This window comes from Bubalus kerabau, chromosome 7, assembly GCF_029407905.1.
Source record: "Bubalus kerabau isolate K-KA32 ecotype Philippines breed swamp buffalo chromosome 7, PCC_UOA_SB_1v2, whole genome shotgun sequence".
NCBI classification, from domain to species: Eukaryota; Metazoa; Chordata; class Mammalia; order Artiodactyla; family Bovidae; genus Bubalus; species Bubalus kerabau.
This window is the reverse complement of record NC_073630.1, coordinates 105,141,510-105,159,602: the sequence shown is the minus strand read 5'-3', so window position 1 is coordinate 105,159,602 and position 18,093 is coordinate 105,141,510. Positions and strand designations below refer to the sequence as shown.

At 38.3% G+C, this 18,093-nt stretch overlaps 1 protein-coding gene across 16 annotated transcripts in view; it reads left to right on the top strand.

The window, feature by feature from the left end:
- MAPK10 (mitogen-activated protein kinase 10) overlaps window positions 1–18,093 on the top strand; it is a 374,268-nt gene that overhangs the window by 300,305 nt on the left and 55,870 nt on the right. For 15 of the 16 annotated variants that reach the window (XM_055589015.1, XM_055589012.1, XM_055589011.1 and 12 more), the window contains one exon: window positions 2,747–2,871. The exons of the other annotated variant lie outside the window; for it this stretch is intronic. In XM_055589015.1, coding sequence (XP_055444990.1) covers window positions 2,747–2,871 — 125 coding nt within the window. The remainder of the gene's footprint in view (window positions 1–2,746; window positions 2,872–18,093) is intronic. 16 annotated transcript variants of the gene reach the window in all.

Below are 18,093 nucleotides of genomic sequence, written 5' to 3'. Positions count from 1 at the left end.
ATTTTAATTGTAACACAAAATCAGCAAATTATAAAGAATTACACAAATAATCAAAGGGAAGGATTTATTCTACTGTTATTAAAGAGTGTAAGACATTTACTTGCAAACAAAAGAATGAAAGATGAAGAATTAAAATCTTTTCCTCTTCCTCATTTTGTTCCCTACAAGCAGTAGTGATCATTGTTTCTTAGTGAGATTATTTGGTGTTCCAGTAGTTCATTCACCCATAGATGAGGAGACCACCCCAACCCCTACTCTTCCAAGAACAGAAATGTGGGTGACATGAGAACCCATGGAGTGTGTGAGTCTGGGTATAAAATCAGTTACAAATCAAAGAGGTCTTGAACCAATGAAATAGACACAGACCTGTTAAGTTAACAATCAGAGAAACGAATACTGAAAATCATTGTATATTTCTGTACTTTTGTCACTCTTGTGAACTTCAAAGTGTCAATTTGGGAGTAGCAGAAATTAAGTGTTTGGAATTGAGATCCCCAGAAAAATGACTAATAGAAATAAAAAATCTTCCAGTAATTTAACTAGTGATTTTTTAAAAATATATAATTAGTATAAGTAAATGTGAATATTTTATTAAAATGTAATAACACAAGAAATACAAATGCTGTAGAGGTGAAAATTAGATTGCCACATTTTAACTCTAGTATAATCAAAATTATGAAACAGTACATAAAACTAGAAGGGACTACATTAATAATAAGAATGATTGCTTCCAGATGGTGGGGAAGGTTAGCTTTTCTGGATTTTATGTTTTATGTAATTTCAAAATTTTATAATTAACCATATTTCATTAATAATAAACAATTGCTATTTAAAAATTGGTACATATTCATGAATTCAAACACACTGCCTTTTTCCTAATTTAGCAAACCAGTTTAGATTTTCCTTTCTTTAATTTGAAGTTTTACCATGTTTGGAATAAATTGAATATTTTCACCATAAAAATTTCCAAATCAGTTTGGATCCTTATTTTCTGAAACATTTTTTGTATTTTCGGATATGTTTAGAGCATCCTTTAGAAAAGTTAGGGGCTTCCCTGGTGGCTCAGATGGTAAAGAATCCACTTGTGATGCAGGAGAGCATGGTTTGATCCCTAGGTTGGGAAGATCCTCTGGAGAAGGGGGTGACTACCCACTCCAGTATTCTTGCCTGGAAAATCCCATGGTCAGAGAAACCTGCTGGCTACAGTCCATGGGGTCACACACACACAGTCAGACATGACTGAGCAACTAATATACTTCACTCAGCAATGTTATTAAATAAATACATTTACTGATTATCACTGTGCAAATTTTTTGTATCCCTAGCATCTGAAATTGTACCTGGCACACAGTAGATGATGTATATTGAATAAATTGAATATTGAATAAATAAACAAGATTCCCTGCATCAATTTGGTTACTAAATCTTGTGGATTTTTTCTCTCAGATTTGTCCCTTTCTCTCAATCCTTGAAGCTTCTGCTCCCATTAAAGTCTTCATTATTTCTCCCATTCTCTAAAAGTCACCTCTAACTTCCTTGCCTCCCTCCAGATACTGCTTTGTCCTTTTTTGCAGCTCTGAAGTTTTAAAATGAGTGGTGTGCACTCACTTTGTTTCCTTTTAAAAAACAATTCTTTTAACTTTATTTTTAATTATGCAAGCAATACATGTACAAATTTTCTTCCTCTCAGAGGTACCTATGATTTTCAATTTGTCTATGATCCTTGCAGAATTTTTCTATGCATTTATATCCATAAATAGAGATAAATGTTTGTTGTTTTATTGGGAAGAGGCAGATTTATACAGTGGCATTAGGATCTATGGGTCATTCTGCAGTTATTTTTTCACTTAATACCATGTCTATGTGAATACATCTGAAAGTGAAAGTTGCTCAGTCATGTCTGACATTTTGTGACACCATGGACTGTAGCCTGCCAGGCTTAAAACTGCCAAACTTAATTGGTACAAGTAGATGACTCTTGAGAGTCCTTTGGACTGCAAGGAGATCAAACCAGTTGATCCTAAAGGAAAGCAGCCCCAAACATTCATTGGAAGGACTGATGCTGAAGCTCCGATACTTTGGCTGCCTGGTGAGAAGAGCTGACTCATTGGAAAAGACCTTGATGCTGGGAAAGATAGAAGGCAAAAGAAGAACGGGGTGGCAGAGGATGAGATGGTTAGATAGCATCACCAACTCAATGGACATGAATTTGAGCAAACTCCAGGAGATAGCGAAGGAGAGGGAAGCCTGGTGTGCTGCAGTCCATGGTGTTGCAATGAGTTGAACATGACTTAGTGACTGAACAACAGCAACATTTAGATTGTTTAAAATGTTTAATCCTTGACCAATGCTGCAGTGAGCATCCTTTCTGGATGCTTTTCCTGAACATGTGCAATTGTTTCTCTAGACTGTATACCTAAAAGTGGAACTGTTGGGTCATAAGTTATTCACATTTAAAATTTTAAAAGATACTCCCAAATGTGCCCTCTAAAAAAATCTTTATCAATTTACACTGCAACCAACATGAATGAGATTATTGAATATTATGCCATGTTTTATTTGTGTGTATTTGATGGATAAAAATATTTCATTGTTTCATTTTGCATTTCCCTAAACACTTGGTGAAGTTAGCTGATGTTTGGAAGGAAGGTGCTAATTGACTTTTTAAAAAATATTTTTCCCTCCAAAAAATTTCCTTGCCAAAATCAAAATTTAACCATTTTTTTTCTTCATTCATTTTTTTCAGCCAGCCAAGCCAGAGACTTGCTGTCAAAGATGCTAGTGATTGACCCAGCAAAAAGGATATCAGTGGATGATGCCTTACAACATCCGTACATCAATGTCTGGTACGACCCTGCTGAAGTGGAGGCGGTAAGGTTTGGGTTTATTTTATTTTCTTTCCACAAACAAATCATAGTAACTGGGTGCTCCATGGTGTGCACTGAAAGGGAGTTAGAATCCAAAAGAATTCTCAAAGGGCCTTCATAAAATTCCTAAGTCACAAAGCTACTACCTTCCCTTCTAAAAGTTATTTTCTTCAACCTATGTTTTGAGTTGCATTTCTTTTTCAGGATTTCCTATGTGAGATGGTGATTCAATCCAACACCTTGGCTATTCATGACACACTTCCACTAGTTTTTGTTAAATTATTAACACCACCAGTATCTCCTTCTTATATTTAATGATCAGTCTCTCTTGATGCAAACTAAGTAATAAAAAATGTAATAGAGGAGAAATCTCTTTGCCTCTGTTCCAATCAGGTTCCTGGTTTTAATAAACTGTGGTACTGAGAACATTTATTCTTTTTAATTAACTTATTTATTTTAATTGAAGGATAATTACTTTACAATACCATGATGGTTTTTGCCATACATCCATGTGAATCAGTCACAGGTGTACATGTGTCCCCCCATCTTGAACCCCCGTCCCACATCTCTCCCCACCCTATCCCTCTCAGTTGTCCCAGAGCACTGGCTTTGGGCGCCCTGCTTCATACATCAAGCTTGTACTCGTCATCTGTTTTTCATATGGTAATGTACATGTTTCAATGCTGTTCTGTCAAATTATCCCACCCTTCCCTTCTCCCACTGAGTCGAAAAGTCTATTCTTAACATCTGTGTCTCCTTGGCTGCCTTGTATGTAGGATCATAATTACTGTCTTTCTAAATTCCATATATTTGTGTTAATATACAGTATTTGTCTTTCTCTTTCTGACTTACTTCTCTCTACATGATAGACTCCAGTTTCATCCACCTCATTAGAACTGATTCAAACAGATTCCTTTTTATAGCTGAGTAATACTCCATTGTGTATATGTACCACAACTTCCTTATCCATTCATCTGCTGATGGACATCTAAGGTTGCTTCCATGTCCTAGCTATTGTAAAAAGTGTTGCAACGAACAATGGAGTACATGTGTCTCTTTCAATTCTGGTTTCCTCAGGGTGTATGCCCAACAGTGGGATTGGGGGATTGTATGGCAGCTCTATTTCCAGTTTTTTTTAGGAATCTCCACACTGTTCTCTCAAGTGGCTGTACCAGATTGCATTCCCACCAACAGTGTAAGAGGGTTCCCTTTTCTCCACACCCTCTCCAGCATTTACTGATTGTAGGCTTTTTGATGATGGCCTTTCTGACCGGCATGAGATGATACCTCATTGTGGTTTTGATTTGTATTTCCCTAGCTGAGCGCCGAAGAATTGATGCTTTTAAACTGTGGTGTTGGAGAAGACTCTTGAGAGTCCCTTGGACTGCAAGGAGGTCCAACCAGTCCATCCTAAAGGAGATCAGTCCTGGGTGTTCATTGGAAGGACTGATGCTAAAGCTGAAACTCCAATACTTTGGCCACCTCATGTGAAGAGTTGACTCATTGGAAAAGACCCTGATGCTGGGAGGGATTGGGGGCAGGAGGAGGAGGGGACAACAGAGGACGAGATAGCTGGATGGCATCACTGACTTGATGGACATGAGTTGGAGTTGATGATGGATAGGGAGGCCTGGCGTGCTGCAATTCATGGGGTCGCAAAGAGTCGGACATGACTGAGCGACTGAACTGAACTGACTGAATAATGAGTGATGTTGAGCATCTTTTTCATGTGTTTATTATCCATCTGCATATCTCCTTTGGAGAAATGTCTAAGTCTTTTGCCCACTTTTTGATTGGGTTGCTCGATTTTCTGGTATTGAGCTGCACAAGCTCCCTTGTATATTTTGGAGATTAATTCTTCGTCAGTTGTTTCATTTGCTGTTGTTTTCTCCCATTCTGAAGGCTGTCTTTTCACCTTGCCTATAGTTTCCTTCATTGTGCAAAAGCAGAACATTTAGATTATAAAGCTTTTACTAGGCCATTGGTGACTTCGTGAAGCTTTGCATAAATTAGATGAGAGAAATTGGGTATTTCAATAAGGCCACTGTCTCAGGTTGGTTCTAAGTTGACTGCCATAGGAAGGTATATCTCCATATTTTCCATCGGGACATAGTATAAGAATCTTCTCAGAAGCATAACTCTTTAATTTTTTGCCTATCTCCTTTTCTCTAAGTAGATCCAGGGCTGCTCAGGAAACAGGGCTATTGTTTTGCCCATGTGTGTTCAATAGGCCTCCCAATAGGAATGTCCTTCTGTCCCTCTTTTAAACTTTACTATCAACAGTGTTACCTTCTCCCATCAAAATCTCACATTCTTTGAAAACCTGTGCTAAATGATTCATAGTACCTTCAAATTACTTTGCTTGAATTGGTCATTAATTTTCTATTTGAAATACTCTTTCTATTTGTTTTCTTGTGAACTTCACTATATACCAGGGTATTCTGGCCCATCCAAAGCTTGCTTTTTTTGGCTTTTTTGTTCTGCTTCACTGTGTCAGAGATGTTAGGTTCAAGCTGGCATTAATTCTCCTCCCTTCTTCACTGGACAATTGAGAGCTGAAGGATGAGAATAAAGATCAGGTAGAATCAAACTTTATAGACATAATATTAAAAAAGCAACTTTTCATAGTAACCCAGTTCTTAAGCATTACAAAATTTCTGAGAAAATAATTCAGTGATAAATGACTTTCCTGTATGGAAACTGAGGTATAACATTCTAACATTTTCTTAAGACCTTCTTTCTTAAGCAGCTTTACAATGATGATGAAATTTTAATTTGCTTAAAATTAATTTTAGTCACTTGACTTGATTTTTACAAAATTTTGTTGTTGTTCAGTCAATCACATGTGTCTGCCTCTTTGCAACCCTATGGACTGCAGCACACCAGGTTTCCCTGTCCTTTACCTTCTCCCGGAGCTTGCTCAAACTCATATCCATCGAGTCGGTGATGCCATCCAATCATCTCATCCTTTGTTATCCCCTTCTCCTCCTGCCTATATTTCTATTTTATATGTTTTCTAAAGGATGCATGAGCTTCCCTGGTAGTTCAGCTGGTAAAGAATCTGCCTGCAATTCAGAAGACCCCAGTTTGATTCCTGGGTTGGGAAGATCCCCTAGAGGAGGGCAAGGTAACGCACTCCAGTATTCTTGTTTAGAGAATACCTATGAACAGAGGAGTCTGGCAGGCTACAGTCCATGGGGTTGCAAAGAGTCAGACATGACTGAATGACTAAGCACAGCACAGCACAAAGGAAACACAGCCATATAGTTTGATGAGAAAAACCAATACTATAGACTCAACACTTGGAAGCAAATCTTTTCTTCTGAACTCATAATGCAAGAATCATTGCAGTTGCCTCAAGAGTTTTAAAGAAGTGTACACAGAATGTAGCAAATGAACACTTAATACTACCTATTTATTTCCAATTTATTCTTATGTGAATTTGCAGTTGATTTTTTTCTAGACTTTCAACTCAGTTTAGTCCAGTTCAGTTCAGTTCAGTTGAATAGGCATCTCTGACTCTTTGTGACCCCATGGACTGCAGCACACCAGGCTTCCCTGTCCATAACCTACTCCCGCAGTTTGCTCAAAGTCATGTCCATCGAATCAGTGATGCCATCCAACCGTCTTGTCCTCTGTCATCCCCTTCTCCTCCTGATTTCAACCTTTCCCAGCATCAGGGTCTTTTCTAAAGAGTCAGTTCTTTGCATCAGGTGGCCAAAGTATTGGAGCTTCAGCTTCAAATCAGTCCTTCCAATGCATATTCAGGACTGATTTTCTTTAGGATTGACTATTTTGTTCTCCTTGCAGTCCAAGGGACTCTCAAGAGTCTTTTCCAACTCCACATTTCAAAAGCATCAATTCTTTAGTGCTCAGCTTTCTTTATGGTTCAATTCTCACATCCATACATGACTATTGGAGAAACCATAGCTTTGACTAGACAGACCTTTGTTGGCAAAGTAATATCTATGCTTTTTAATATGCTGTCTAGGTTGGTCATAGCTTTTCTTCCAAGGATCAAGTGTCTTTTAATTTCATGGTTGCAATTACCATCTACAGTGATTTTGGAACGCAAGAAAATAAAGTCTCTCACTGTTTCCATTGTTTCCCCATCTATTTGCCATGAAATGATGGGACCAGATGCCATGATCATCATTTTTTGATTGTTGAGTTTTAAGCCAGCTTTTCCACCCTCCTCTTTCACCTTCATTAAGAGGCCCTTTAGTTCCTGTTTGCTTTCTGCCAATAGGGTGGTGTCATCTGCATATCTGAGGTTATTGATATTTCTCCCGGCAATCTTGATTCCAGCTTATGCTTCATCCAGCCTGGCATTTCTCATGATATACTCTGCATAGAAGTTAAATAAGCAGAGGGTTAATATACAGCCTTGATGTAGTCCTTTCCCAGTTTTGAACCAGTCCATGTTTCCATGTCTAGTTCTAACTGTTGCTTCTTGACATGCATACAGGTTTTGCAGGAGGCAGGTAGGGGGTCTGGTATTCCCATCTCTTAAAGAATTTTTCACAGTTTGTTGTAACCCACATAGTCAAAGGCTTTAGTGTAGTCAATGAAACAGAAGTAGATGTTTTTATGGAATTCTCTTGCTTTTTCTATGACCCAACGGATGTTGGCAATTTTATCTCTGGTTCCTCTGCCTTTTCTAAGTAAAATCCCTAAAATTAAATATTCTTAGTTTAATTCTAATGCTCTTAAAACTGAAAAAAAAAACTAGTGTTCTTACAACTAAAAACTAGAATTTCTTCCAATCTCTCATTCTTGGGAAATACTTCAAATATATTCCTGGGGTAGAATGAAATAATGAAATAAGTAAGAGAAAGTATGATGTAGACATATGTGAAAATTAAGCATGATTTTTTTTCTCTGATGATTTTTGAGGTTATGCTGATGAAATTTTAGATAAACATAAATTATTTGAAATTACTGCTCAGTTATTTTGATAGCTGGAATCATGTTGCATATATATTTTTCCTTATATGTAATGTAATGTGTATAATGTGTTTTTAATGGATTGTGGCCTAGAGTTTAATTGGAGTCATAAAGTCTGTATTTGTAATTCACTTGTAATTATGTTGCCTATAAAAGAGACAGTTGCTTAGAATCTATAACAGCATATTAATGAATAGTTTCAATGGGTTTTTAAATTAATTTTAACTTCTTATGAAAGATTCCTCTCAAGTATAGAAAGATCAAATTTAGGGTACTTAAAAGGCTAGAATCTTTTTCTCAGTCATTTCAATATTGCCAAAGTGAGTGTCTTTGAAGGAAAAGAGGGGCAAGTAGAGGATTTAATAAAGGAGAAAGTGCAAAAGAATATGATGTCTTTAGGAAAAATAGAGGGTAGAGAAGTGCTATGTGTATTAATCAGTTAATCATACTACAAGCTATCTTATCACATTTCCAAAAGTGCCAAACTACCAAACTGAAAAGAGAAGAGCATATGAATGGTGTCATAATGCTAAGAGAGAAAATTATTCATGTAACAATGAAGTTGAAAGTGTAAAAAGTTGAATGTCAAGGTTAATATTCATCTTTTTGTGTAACAGAACATCGAATTTGAAGTTAGATCTGTTCAGATTATTAGCAAGTTCTTATTCAAGTAATGTTCAGAGCAACAGAAATATGTTCCTCAAACACAAAGGCCACATTTACTGTCAATACTTTTTCATGAAATGATTGGGAGGTATTCTCACTGTTTCAGTATTCATTAAGAAGAGTTCGATATCAGACATAAATGCCATTTATTGAGTTGTTTGCATCATCACAAATGTGGAAAGATGCATTCAGTTTAAATTCCTGTTCTGTCACTTACAAGCTGGCCTAATTCAAGTTTCTTGTCTCAACTCCGTTTTCTTAACTAGGAATAGAGAACAATCATACGTATTGTAGGGTGTTCTTCAGGAATTTAGAGTTAATGTAGATAAAGTACTTTGTACAGTGCTTGGTAGCCAGTAAATATCACACAAATTCTTATTCTCATAATCATTACTATTATGATTTTTACTTTCATGCCTTTGCTATGTGTGTGTGTGTGTGTGTGTGTGTATGTGTGTGTGTGTTAGTCACTCAGTCGTGTCTGACTCTGTAGCCCCATAGACTGTAGCTTGGCATACTCCTCTGTCCATGGGATTCTCCAGGCAAGAATACTGGAGTGAGTTGCCATTTCCTTCTGCAGGGGATCTTCCTGACTCAGGGGTCAAACTCAGGTCTCCTGCATTACAGGCAGATTCTTTACTGACTGAACCATCAGGGAAGCCTGCTCAAGCCTTTGCTACCTTTTGATATTCAGAAAAACAGATATATTTGGTGAAAAAGAGGAGCTGGTCAAGAAACTATAGAAATAATCTACATTTTTAAAAAAATCACTAAAATCCATCTAGTTCCTGTAAGATTTTAAATAGTTGGCTTTTATTTATTTATTTTGCTGATGTAGACCCTCCAAGTATAAGAAAATCCAGTGCCATTAATTTAAGCCAACATAAAGACAAATTATGGGGCTTCCCAGGTGACTCGATGATAAAGAATTCACCTGCCATCGCAGGAAATGCTGGTTCAGTCCCTGGGTGAGATTTCCCTGGAGTGGGAAATGGCAACTCACTCCAGTATTATTGCCTTGAAAATTTCATGGACAGAGGAGCCTGATGGGCTACAGTCCATGGGGTCACAAAGAGTCAGACACAACTGAGAATGCAAGCATGCATCCAGAGATAAATTACATTGTTTACAAATATTCATTATAACTATTGATATCTTTAAGAAATTAGTGTATAGTCAGGGCAATTTTAGGGAATCAGCTTGACATTTTCTCTGTACTCTGTTGGAGGGAAATACAGAGACAGTAGGGATCAGCTGCCTTGTTTCTTATCTGATTCCTGAGTTTAGAGATCCTGCTAGGATACAGGATGACTCTCACCTTGCAACCCCTGAGAATAGGCATATGGATATACTTTAGGAGGATTTTTGTGAACTGCAAGCTAAGGAGGAGTCAATTAACTCTGTCTCAGGGCATATAAAAAAGTAACTTAAGAAGAGTATGATATGTGACCTTTTTTTTTTATATACATAGTTTTAACTTTTTCAGAAACTTCTGAGCACCCTATGAAAGCTCATGAGTATAGGAAACTTACTAAGGGCTTCTGTAATTCTTCTGTGTTGGAGATGGGGGGGAGGAAGATGGAGGGGAGGAAGAAGGGAGGGAGAAATGCTTGGCTACCAAACCAAAGACATCCAAACTCAAAGGCATCATCATGGGAGTTCCCTGGTGGCCCAGTGGCTAAGACTCCATGTTCACAATGCAGGGGGCCCATGTTTGATCACTGGTCGGGGAGCTAGGTCCCACATGCCACAACTAAGAGTTCACATGACACAACAAAGATCCCAGAGTAGCCAAATAAATATTCAAAGTAATCATCATGAAGATCTCAATTAGGAACTTACCATGTTAGAGAAGGACATTCATTTCTCAATTCATGATAAAAAGGACAGCTTCTAACCTAACACTAGAACTATTGTCTCCTGGGATACTGCTCCTGGGGGCCAGACTCATGGCCAGCAGTGATCAGGTCCACTGTTGGAAGGCTCTGTCTCTGAGAAGCCCAGATACAGTCCTAAATGGTCAAAACATCACTCTGGGAATCTGGACAGAGGGACAGGTTGAACCAGTCAGGCAGCTGTTATCTGAGAATTCTGCCCTCCAGTTGGCAAGCCATAGATACTTGACAGTATAGAGGAGGAGTGGCAGGCAACCCAAACCTTCTGCCTGGTGACTGAGTCAAAGTGACAGGAAAGAATGCTGGAAGAGAGGCTTGAAACATGGGCCTCAGCTGAGAATGGACTAGAGAGAGAGGTTGGGAATATAAATATACCTGCCATCCATATAGAGATCAAGGGAAAAGGTGTGGCTGATCCAATCCAGTTTCAGTGGAGTGTGATTAGGAAAGCAAAGCCAGTGCTGAACCTATTTGTTATTTCTTATCCAATTCAAGATTAATTTGGGAATTGGGACAAGGCTGTGTGGGAATTTAATCTACCTATATAGACCCTAAGTTAAACAACCTGGTTGTCAGCTCCCCAGTGAGAGAATAACTTGGGAAACAGAGTAATGCTTACATGTATTAGTGCTGAAGTTCAATTAAAATAAGCATGGTGAAAATGTAAGCCCAGAATAGTCAGTAATGTTACAAATTTACTGTTTATAACATAAGGTAATTAATAGAGCCTTAAATGTTTTATTAATATTTACTATTACATTGCTCTAGGGATTATGTTATTTTTGTGAGCAGTGAAAGTATAGGAACAAGCTAACCTATTATAAGCTCTTTTACTGCAAGGCCATCATAGATTTCATGCTCTTTGAGCAGTGTTACTCTCTGACATTATTTTATTTATCTTGTCTGCCTTTGTATCTTATTGGTCATTACCAAAGTGAGCACATGGAAGAGATGACCAACCATACACGAAATATGCACTATTTTTTATCTTTTTGTGACATAGATGTGTAAATTTTAATGTTGTGTATGTCTAGAAATTTATTCAAGGTAAATCTTAAATGAGAGCTTAAAGATCATTGTAGAATGTTTGCGTGCTACAGTTCGTCCAGTATCAGCATCCAGAATATCAGCTCTAACAATTATGAACAGCGACAGGCACACAGATTAGAAAGCATGAGGAGGAGAGTAGAATAGGGCTAGGTGTGGAATCAGAAAGCATCAAAAAGAGAATCAGAAGCCTGTGTTAAAGTAGCACAGATTCCAGAGCTTTGTCTGAGCAATCCAGAGTGAGGGCTAACTCAGATGTGAACAAATCACATAGGGCAGGGCGGGCACATTGGACCAGTTCAGCAGAAACATGTACTCTAAGGTCAGAGGTCTGAGCAGATACCACCCTACAGGGCATTTATACAGAGGCAAAGCTAAGAACATTTTCTGATCACAGGGCAAAAGCCAAGAGCAGATAGAGCAGATATGCTTTTCTCTTTCTCTCTCCTTTTAAATTTTAACCATATTTAACTGTACGGTTCAGTGGCACCAAGTACATTCACATTGTTGTGCAACTCTTACCATCATCTATCTCCCGAATTTTTCACCTTCCTACACTGAAACTGTCTCCATTAAACATTAACTCCTCATCTCCCTCACCCTCCCCACTCCAACTCCGCCTTCTGGTCCCTGGCATCTACCAATGTACTTCCTGACTCTATGAATTTGACTATTCTGTTGTTGTTCAGTCACTTAGTCATGTCCAACTTTTTGTGATCCCATGAACAGCAGCACTCCAGGCTTCCATATCTTTCACCATGTCCCAGAGTTTGCTCAAACTCATGTCATGATGGATGGCATCACTGACTTGATGGACATGAGTTTGAGCAAGCTTCAGGAGTTGGTGATGGACAGGGAATCTTGGCATGCTACTGTCCGTGGGGTTGCAAAGAGTCAGACATGACTGAGCAACTGAACTGAATTGAACTGAACATGTCCATTGAGTTGGTGATGCCATCCAACCATCTCATCCTGTGTCGTTCCCTTCTCCTTCCGCCTTCAATATTTCCCAGCATCAGGGTCTTTTCCAATGAGTCGACTCTTTGCATCAGGTGGCCAAATTATTGGAGCTTCAGCTTCAACATCAGTCCTTCCAATGAATATTCAGAGTTGATTTCCTTTAGGGTTGACTGGCTTGATCTCCTTGCAGTCCACAGACACTCAAGATTTTTTTTTCCAGCACTATATAGTTTGAAGGCATCAATTCTTCAACACTCAGCCTTCTTTATTATGGTCCAACTCTCATATCCATGCATGACCACTGGAAAAACCATAGCTTTGACTATATACACCTTTGTCGGCAAAGTAACCTCTGTTTTTTAATATGCTGTCTGGGTTTGTCACAGCTTTTCTTACAAGGAGCAAGCATCTTTTAATTTCATGGCTACAATCACTGTACACAGTGATTTTGGAGCCCAAGAAAAAGAAGTCTGTCACTGTTTTCATTGTTTTCCCATCTGTTTGCCATGAAGTGATGGGACCAGATGCTTTTGAACTGTGGTGTTGGAGAAGACTCTTGAGAGTCCCTTGGACTGCAAGGAGATCCAACCAATCCATCCTAAAGGAGATCGGTCCTGGGTGTTCATTGGAAGGACTGATGTTGAAGCTGAACTCCAATACTATGGCCAACCTGATACGAAGAGCTGACTCATTGTAAAAGACCCTGATGCTGGGAAAGATTGAGGGCAGGATTAGAAGGGGATGACAGAGGATAAGATGGTTGGATGACATCACTGACTCAATGGACATGGGTTTGGGTGGACTCCAGGAGTCGGTGATGGACAGGGAGGCCTGGCGTGCTGCGGTTCATGGGGTCGCAAAGAGTTGGACATGACTGAGCGACTGAACTGAACTGATCTAAACTGATGGGACCAGATGCCATGATCTTTGTTTTTTTTGTTTTTTTTTGTTTTTTAAATATAAATTTATTTATTTTAATTGGAGGCTAATTACTTTACAATATTGTATTGGTTTTGCCATACATCAACATGAATCCACCACGGGTGTACACATGTTCCCCATCCTGAACCCTCCTCCCACCTCCCTCCCCGTACCATCCCTATGGGTCATCCCAGTGCACCAGCCCCGAGCATCCTGTATCATGCATCGAACCTGGACTGGCATTTTGTTTCACATATGATATTATACATGTTTCAATGCCATTCTCCCAAATCATCCCACCCTCGCCCTCTCCCACAGAGTCCATAAGATTGTTCTATACATCTGTGTCTCTTTTGCTGTCTCGCTTACAGGGTTATTGTTTCCATCTTTCTAAATTCCATATATATGTGTTAGTATACTGTATTGGTGCTTTTCTTTCTGGCTTACTTCACTCTGTATAATAGGCTCCAGTTTCATCCACCTCATTAGAACTGATTCAAATGTATTCTTTTTAATGGCTGAGTAATACTCCATTGTGTATATGTACCACTGCTTTCTTATCCATTCATCTGCTGATGGACATCTAGGTTGCTTCCATGTCCTGGCTATTATAAACAGTGCTGCGATGAACATTGGGGTACACGTGTTTCTTTCCCTTCTGGTTTCCTCAGTGTGTATGCCCAGCAGTGGGATTGCTGGATCATAAGGCAGTTCTATTTCCAGTTTTTTAAGGAATCTCCACACTGTTCTCCATAGTGGCTGAACTAGTTTGCATTCCCACCAAGAGTGTAAGAGGGTTCCCTTTTCTCCACACCCTCTCCAGCATTTATTGCTTGTAGACTTTTGGATAGCAGCCATTCTGACTGGCGTGAAATGGTACTTCATTGTGGTTTTGATTTTGCATTTCTCTGATAATGAGTGATGTTGAGCATCTTTTCATGTGTTTGTTAGCCATATGTATTCTTCTTTGGAGAAATATCTGTTTAGTTCTTTGGGCCATTTTTTGATTGGGTCGTTTATTTTTCTGGAATTGAGCTGCAGGAGTTGCTTGTATATTTTTGAGATTAATTCTTTGTCAGTTGCTTCATTTGCTATTATTTTCTCCCATTCTGAAGGCTGTCTTTTCACCTTGCTTATAGTTTCCTTTGTTGTGCAGAAGCTTTTAATTTTAATTAGGTCCCATTTGTTTATTTCTGCTTTTATTTCCAATATTCTGGGAGGTGGGTCATAGAGGATCCTGTTGTGATTTATGTCGGAGAGTGTTTTGCCTATGTTCTCCTCTAGGAGTTTTATAGTTTCTGGTCTTATGTTTAGATCTTTAATCCATTTTGAGTTTATTTTTGTGTAAGGTGTTAGAAAGTGTTCTAGTTTCATTCTTTTACAAGTGGTTGACCAGTTTTCCCAGCACCACTTGTTAAAGAGATTGTCTTTTCTCCATTGTATATTCTTGCCTCCTTTGTCAAAGATAAGTTGTCCATATGTGCGTGGATTTATCTCTGGGCTTTCTATTTTGTTCCATTGATCTATATTTCTGTATTTATGCCAGTACCATACTGTCTTGATGACTGTGGCTTTGTAGTAGAGCCTGAAGTCAGGTAGGTTGATTCCTCCAGTTCCATTCTTCTTTCTCAAGATTGCTTTGGCTATTTTAGGTTTTTTTGTATTTCCATACAAATTGTGAAATTATTTGTTCTAGCTCTGTGAAAAATACCATTGGTAGCTTGATAGGGATTGAACTGAATCTATAGATTGCTTTGGGTAGTATACTCATTTTCACTATATTGATTCTTCCAATCCATGAACATGGTATAATTCTCCATCTATTAGTGTCCTCTTTGATTTCTTTCACCAGTGTTTTATAGTTTTCTATATATAGGTCTTTAGTTCCTTTATGTAGATATATTCCTAAGTATTTTATTCTTTTCATTGCAATGGTGAATGGGATTGTTTCCTTAATTTCTCTTTCTGTTTTTTCATTATTCAGTTCAGTTCAGTTCAGTTCAGTCGCTCAGTCGTGTCCGACTCTTTGCAACCCCATGAATCGCAGCACGCCAGGCCTCCCTGTCCATCACCAACTCCTGGAGTTCACTCAAACTCACGTCCATTGAGTCAGTGATGCCATCCAGCCATCTCATCCTCTGTTGTCCCCTTCTCCTCCTGCCCCCAATCCCTCCCAGCATCAGAGTCTTTTCCAATGAGTCAACTCCTCGCATGAGGTGGCCAAAGTACTGGAGTTTCAGCTTTAGCATCATTCCTTCCAAAGAAATCCCAGGGCTGATCTCCTTCAGAATGGACTGGTTGGATCTCCTTGCAGTCCAAGGGACTCTCAAGAGTCTTCTCTAACACCACAGTTCAAAAGCATCAATTCTTTGGTGCTCAGCCTTTGTCATTATTAGTGTATAGGAATGCAAGGGATTTCTGTGTGTTGATTTTATATCTTGCAACTTTACTATATTCATTGATTAGCTCTAGTAATTTTCTGGTGGAGTCTTGAGGGTTTTCTATGTAGAGGATCATGTCATCTGCAAACAGTGAGAGTTTTACTTCTTCTTTTCCAATTTGGATTCCTTTTATTTCTTTTTCTGCTCTGATTGCTGTGGCCAAAACTTCCAAAACTATGTTGAATAGTAGTGGTGAAAGTGGGCACCCTTGTCTTGTTCCTGACTTTAGGGGAAATGCTTTCAATTTTTCACCATTGAGGATAATGTCTGCTGTGGGTTTGTCATATATAGCTTTTATTATGTTGAGGTATGTTCCTTCTATTCCTGCTTTCTGGAGAGTTTTGATCATAAATGGAAGTTGAATTTTGTCAAAGGCTTTCTCTGCATCTATTGAAATAATCATATGGCTTTTATTTTTCAATTTGTTAATGTGGTGTATTACATTGATTGATTTGCAGATATCGAAGAATCCTTGCATCCCTGGATAAAGCCCACTTGGTCATGATGTATGATCTTTTTAATGTGTTGTTGGATTCTAATTGCTAGAATTTCGTTAAGGATTTTTGCATCTGTTTTCATCAGTGATATTGGCTTGTAGTTTTCTTTTTTGTGGCATCTTTGTCAGATTTTGGTATTAGGGTGATGGTGGCCTCATAGAATAAGTTTGGAAGTTTACCTTCCTCTGCAATTTTCTGGAAGAGTTTGAGTAGGATAGGTGTTAGCTCTTCTCTAAATTTTTGGTAGCATTCAGCTGTGAAGCCGTCTGGACCTGGGCTTTTGTTAGCTGGAAGATTTCTGATTACAGTTTCAATTTCTGTGCTTGTGATGGGTCTGTTAAGATTTTCTATTTCTTCCTGGTTCAGTTTTGGAAAGTTATACTTTTCTAAGAATTTGTCCATTTCTTCCAAGTTGTCGATTTTATTGGCATATAATTGCTGATAGTAGTCTCTTATGATCCTTTGTATTTGTGTGTTGTCTGTTGTGATCTCTCCATTTTCATTTCTAATTTTATTGATTTGATTTTTCTCCCTTTGTTTCTTGATGAGTCTGGCTAATGGTTTGTCAATTTTATTTGTCCTCTCAAAGAGCGAGCTTTTGGCTTTGTTGATCTTTTGCTATGGTCTCTTTTGTTTCTTTTGCATTTATTTCTGCCCTAATTTTTAAGATTGCTTTCTGTCTACTAACCCTGGGGTTCTTAATTTCTTCCTTTTCTAGTTGCTTTAGGTGTAGAGTTAGGTTATTTATTTGGCTTTTTTCTTGTTTCTTGAGGTATACCTGTATTGCTATGAACCTTCCCCTTAGCACTGCTTTTACAGTGTCCCACAGGTTTTGGGTTGTTGTGTTTTCATTTTCATTCATTTCTATGCATATTTTGATTTCTTTTGTGATTTGTTGGTTATTCAGCAGCGTGTTGTTCAGCCTCCATATGTTGGAATTTTTAATAGTTTTTCTCCTGTAATTGAGATCTAATCTTACTGCATTGTATTCAGAAAAGATGCTTGGAATGATTTCAAATTTTTTTGCATTTACCAAGGCTAGATTTATGGCCCAGGATGTGATCTAACCTGGAGAAGTTTCTGTGTGCGCTTGAGAAAAAGGTGAAATTCATTGTTTTGGGGTGAAATGTCCTATACATATCAATTAGGTCTAACTGGTCTATTGTATCATTTAAAGTCTGTGTTTCCTTGTTAATTTTCTGTTTAGTTGATCTATCCATAGGTGTGAGTGGTGTATTAAAGTCTCCCACTATTATTGTGTTATTGTTAATTTCCCCTTTCATACTTGTTAGCATTTGTCTTACATACTGTAGTGCTCCTATGCTGGGTGCATATATATTTATAATTGTTTTATCTTCTTCTTGGATTGATCCTTTGATCATTATGTAGTGTCCTTCTTTATCTCTTTTCACAGCCTTTGTTTTAAAGTCTATTTTGTCTGATATGAGTATTGCTACTCCTACTTTCTTTTGGTTTCTATTTGGGTGGAATACCTTTTTCCAGCCCTTCACTTTCAGTCTGTATGTTTCCCTTGTTTTGAGGTGGGTCTCTTGTAGACAACATATATAGGGGTCTTGTTTTTGTATCCACTCAGCCGGTCTTTGTCTTTTGGTTGGGGCATTCAACCCATTTACACTTAAGGTAATTATTGATAAGTGTGATCCCGTTGCCATTTGCTTTATTGTTTTGGGTTCGAGTTACATGCCCTTTTTGTGTTTCCTGCCTAGAGAAGATCCTTTAGCATTTGTTGGAGAGCTGGGGTGGTGATGCTGAATTCTCTCAGCTTTTGCTTGTCTGTAAAGCTTTTGATTTCTCCTTCATATTTGAATGAGATCCTTGCTGGGTACAGTAA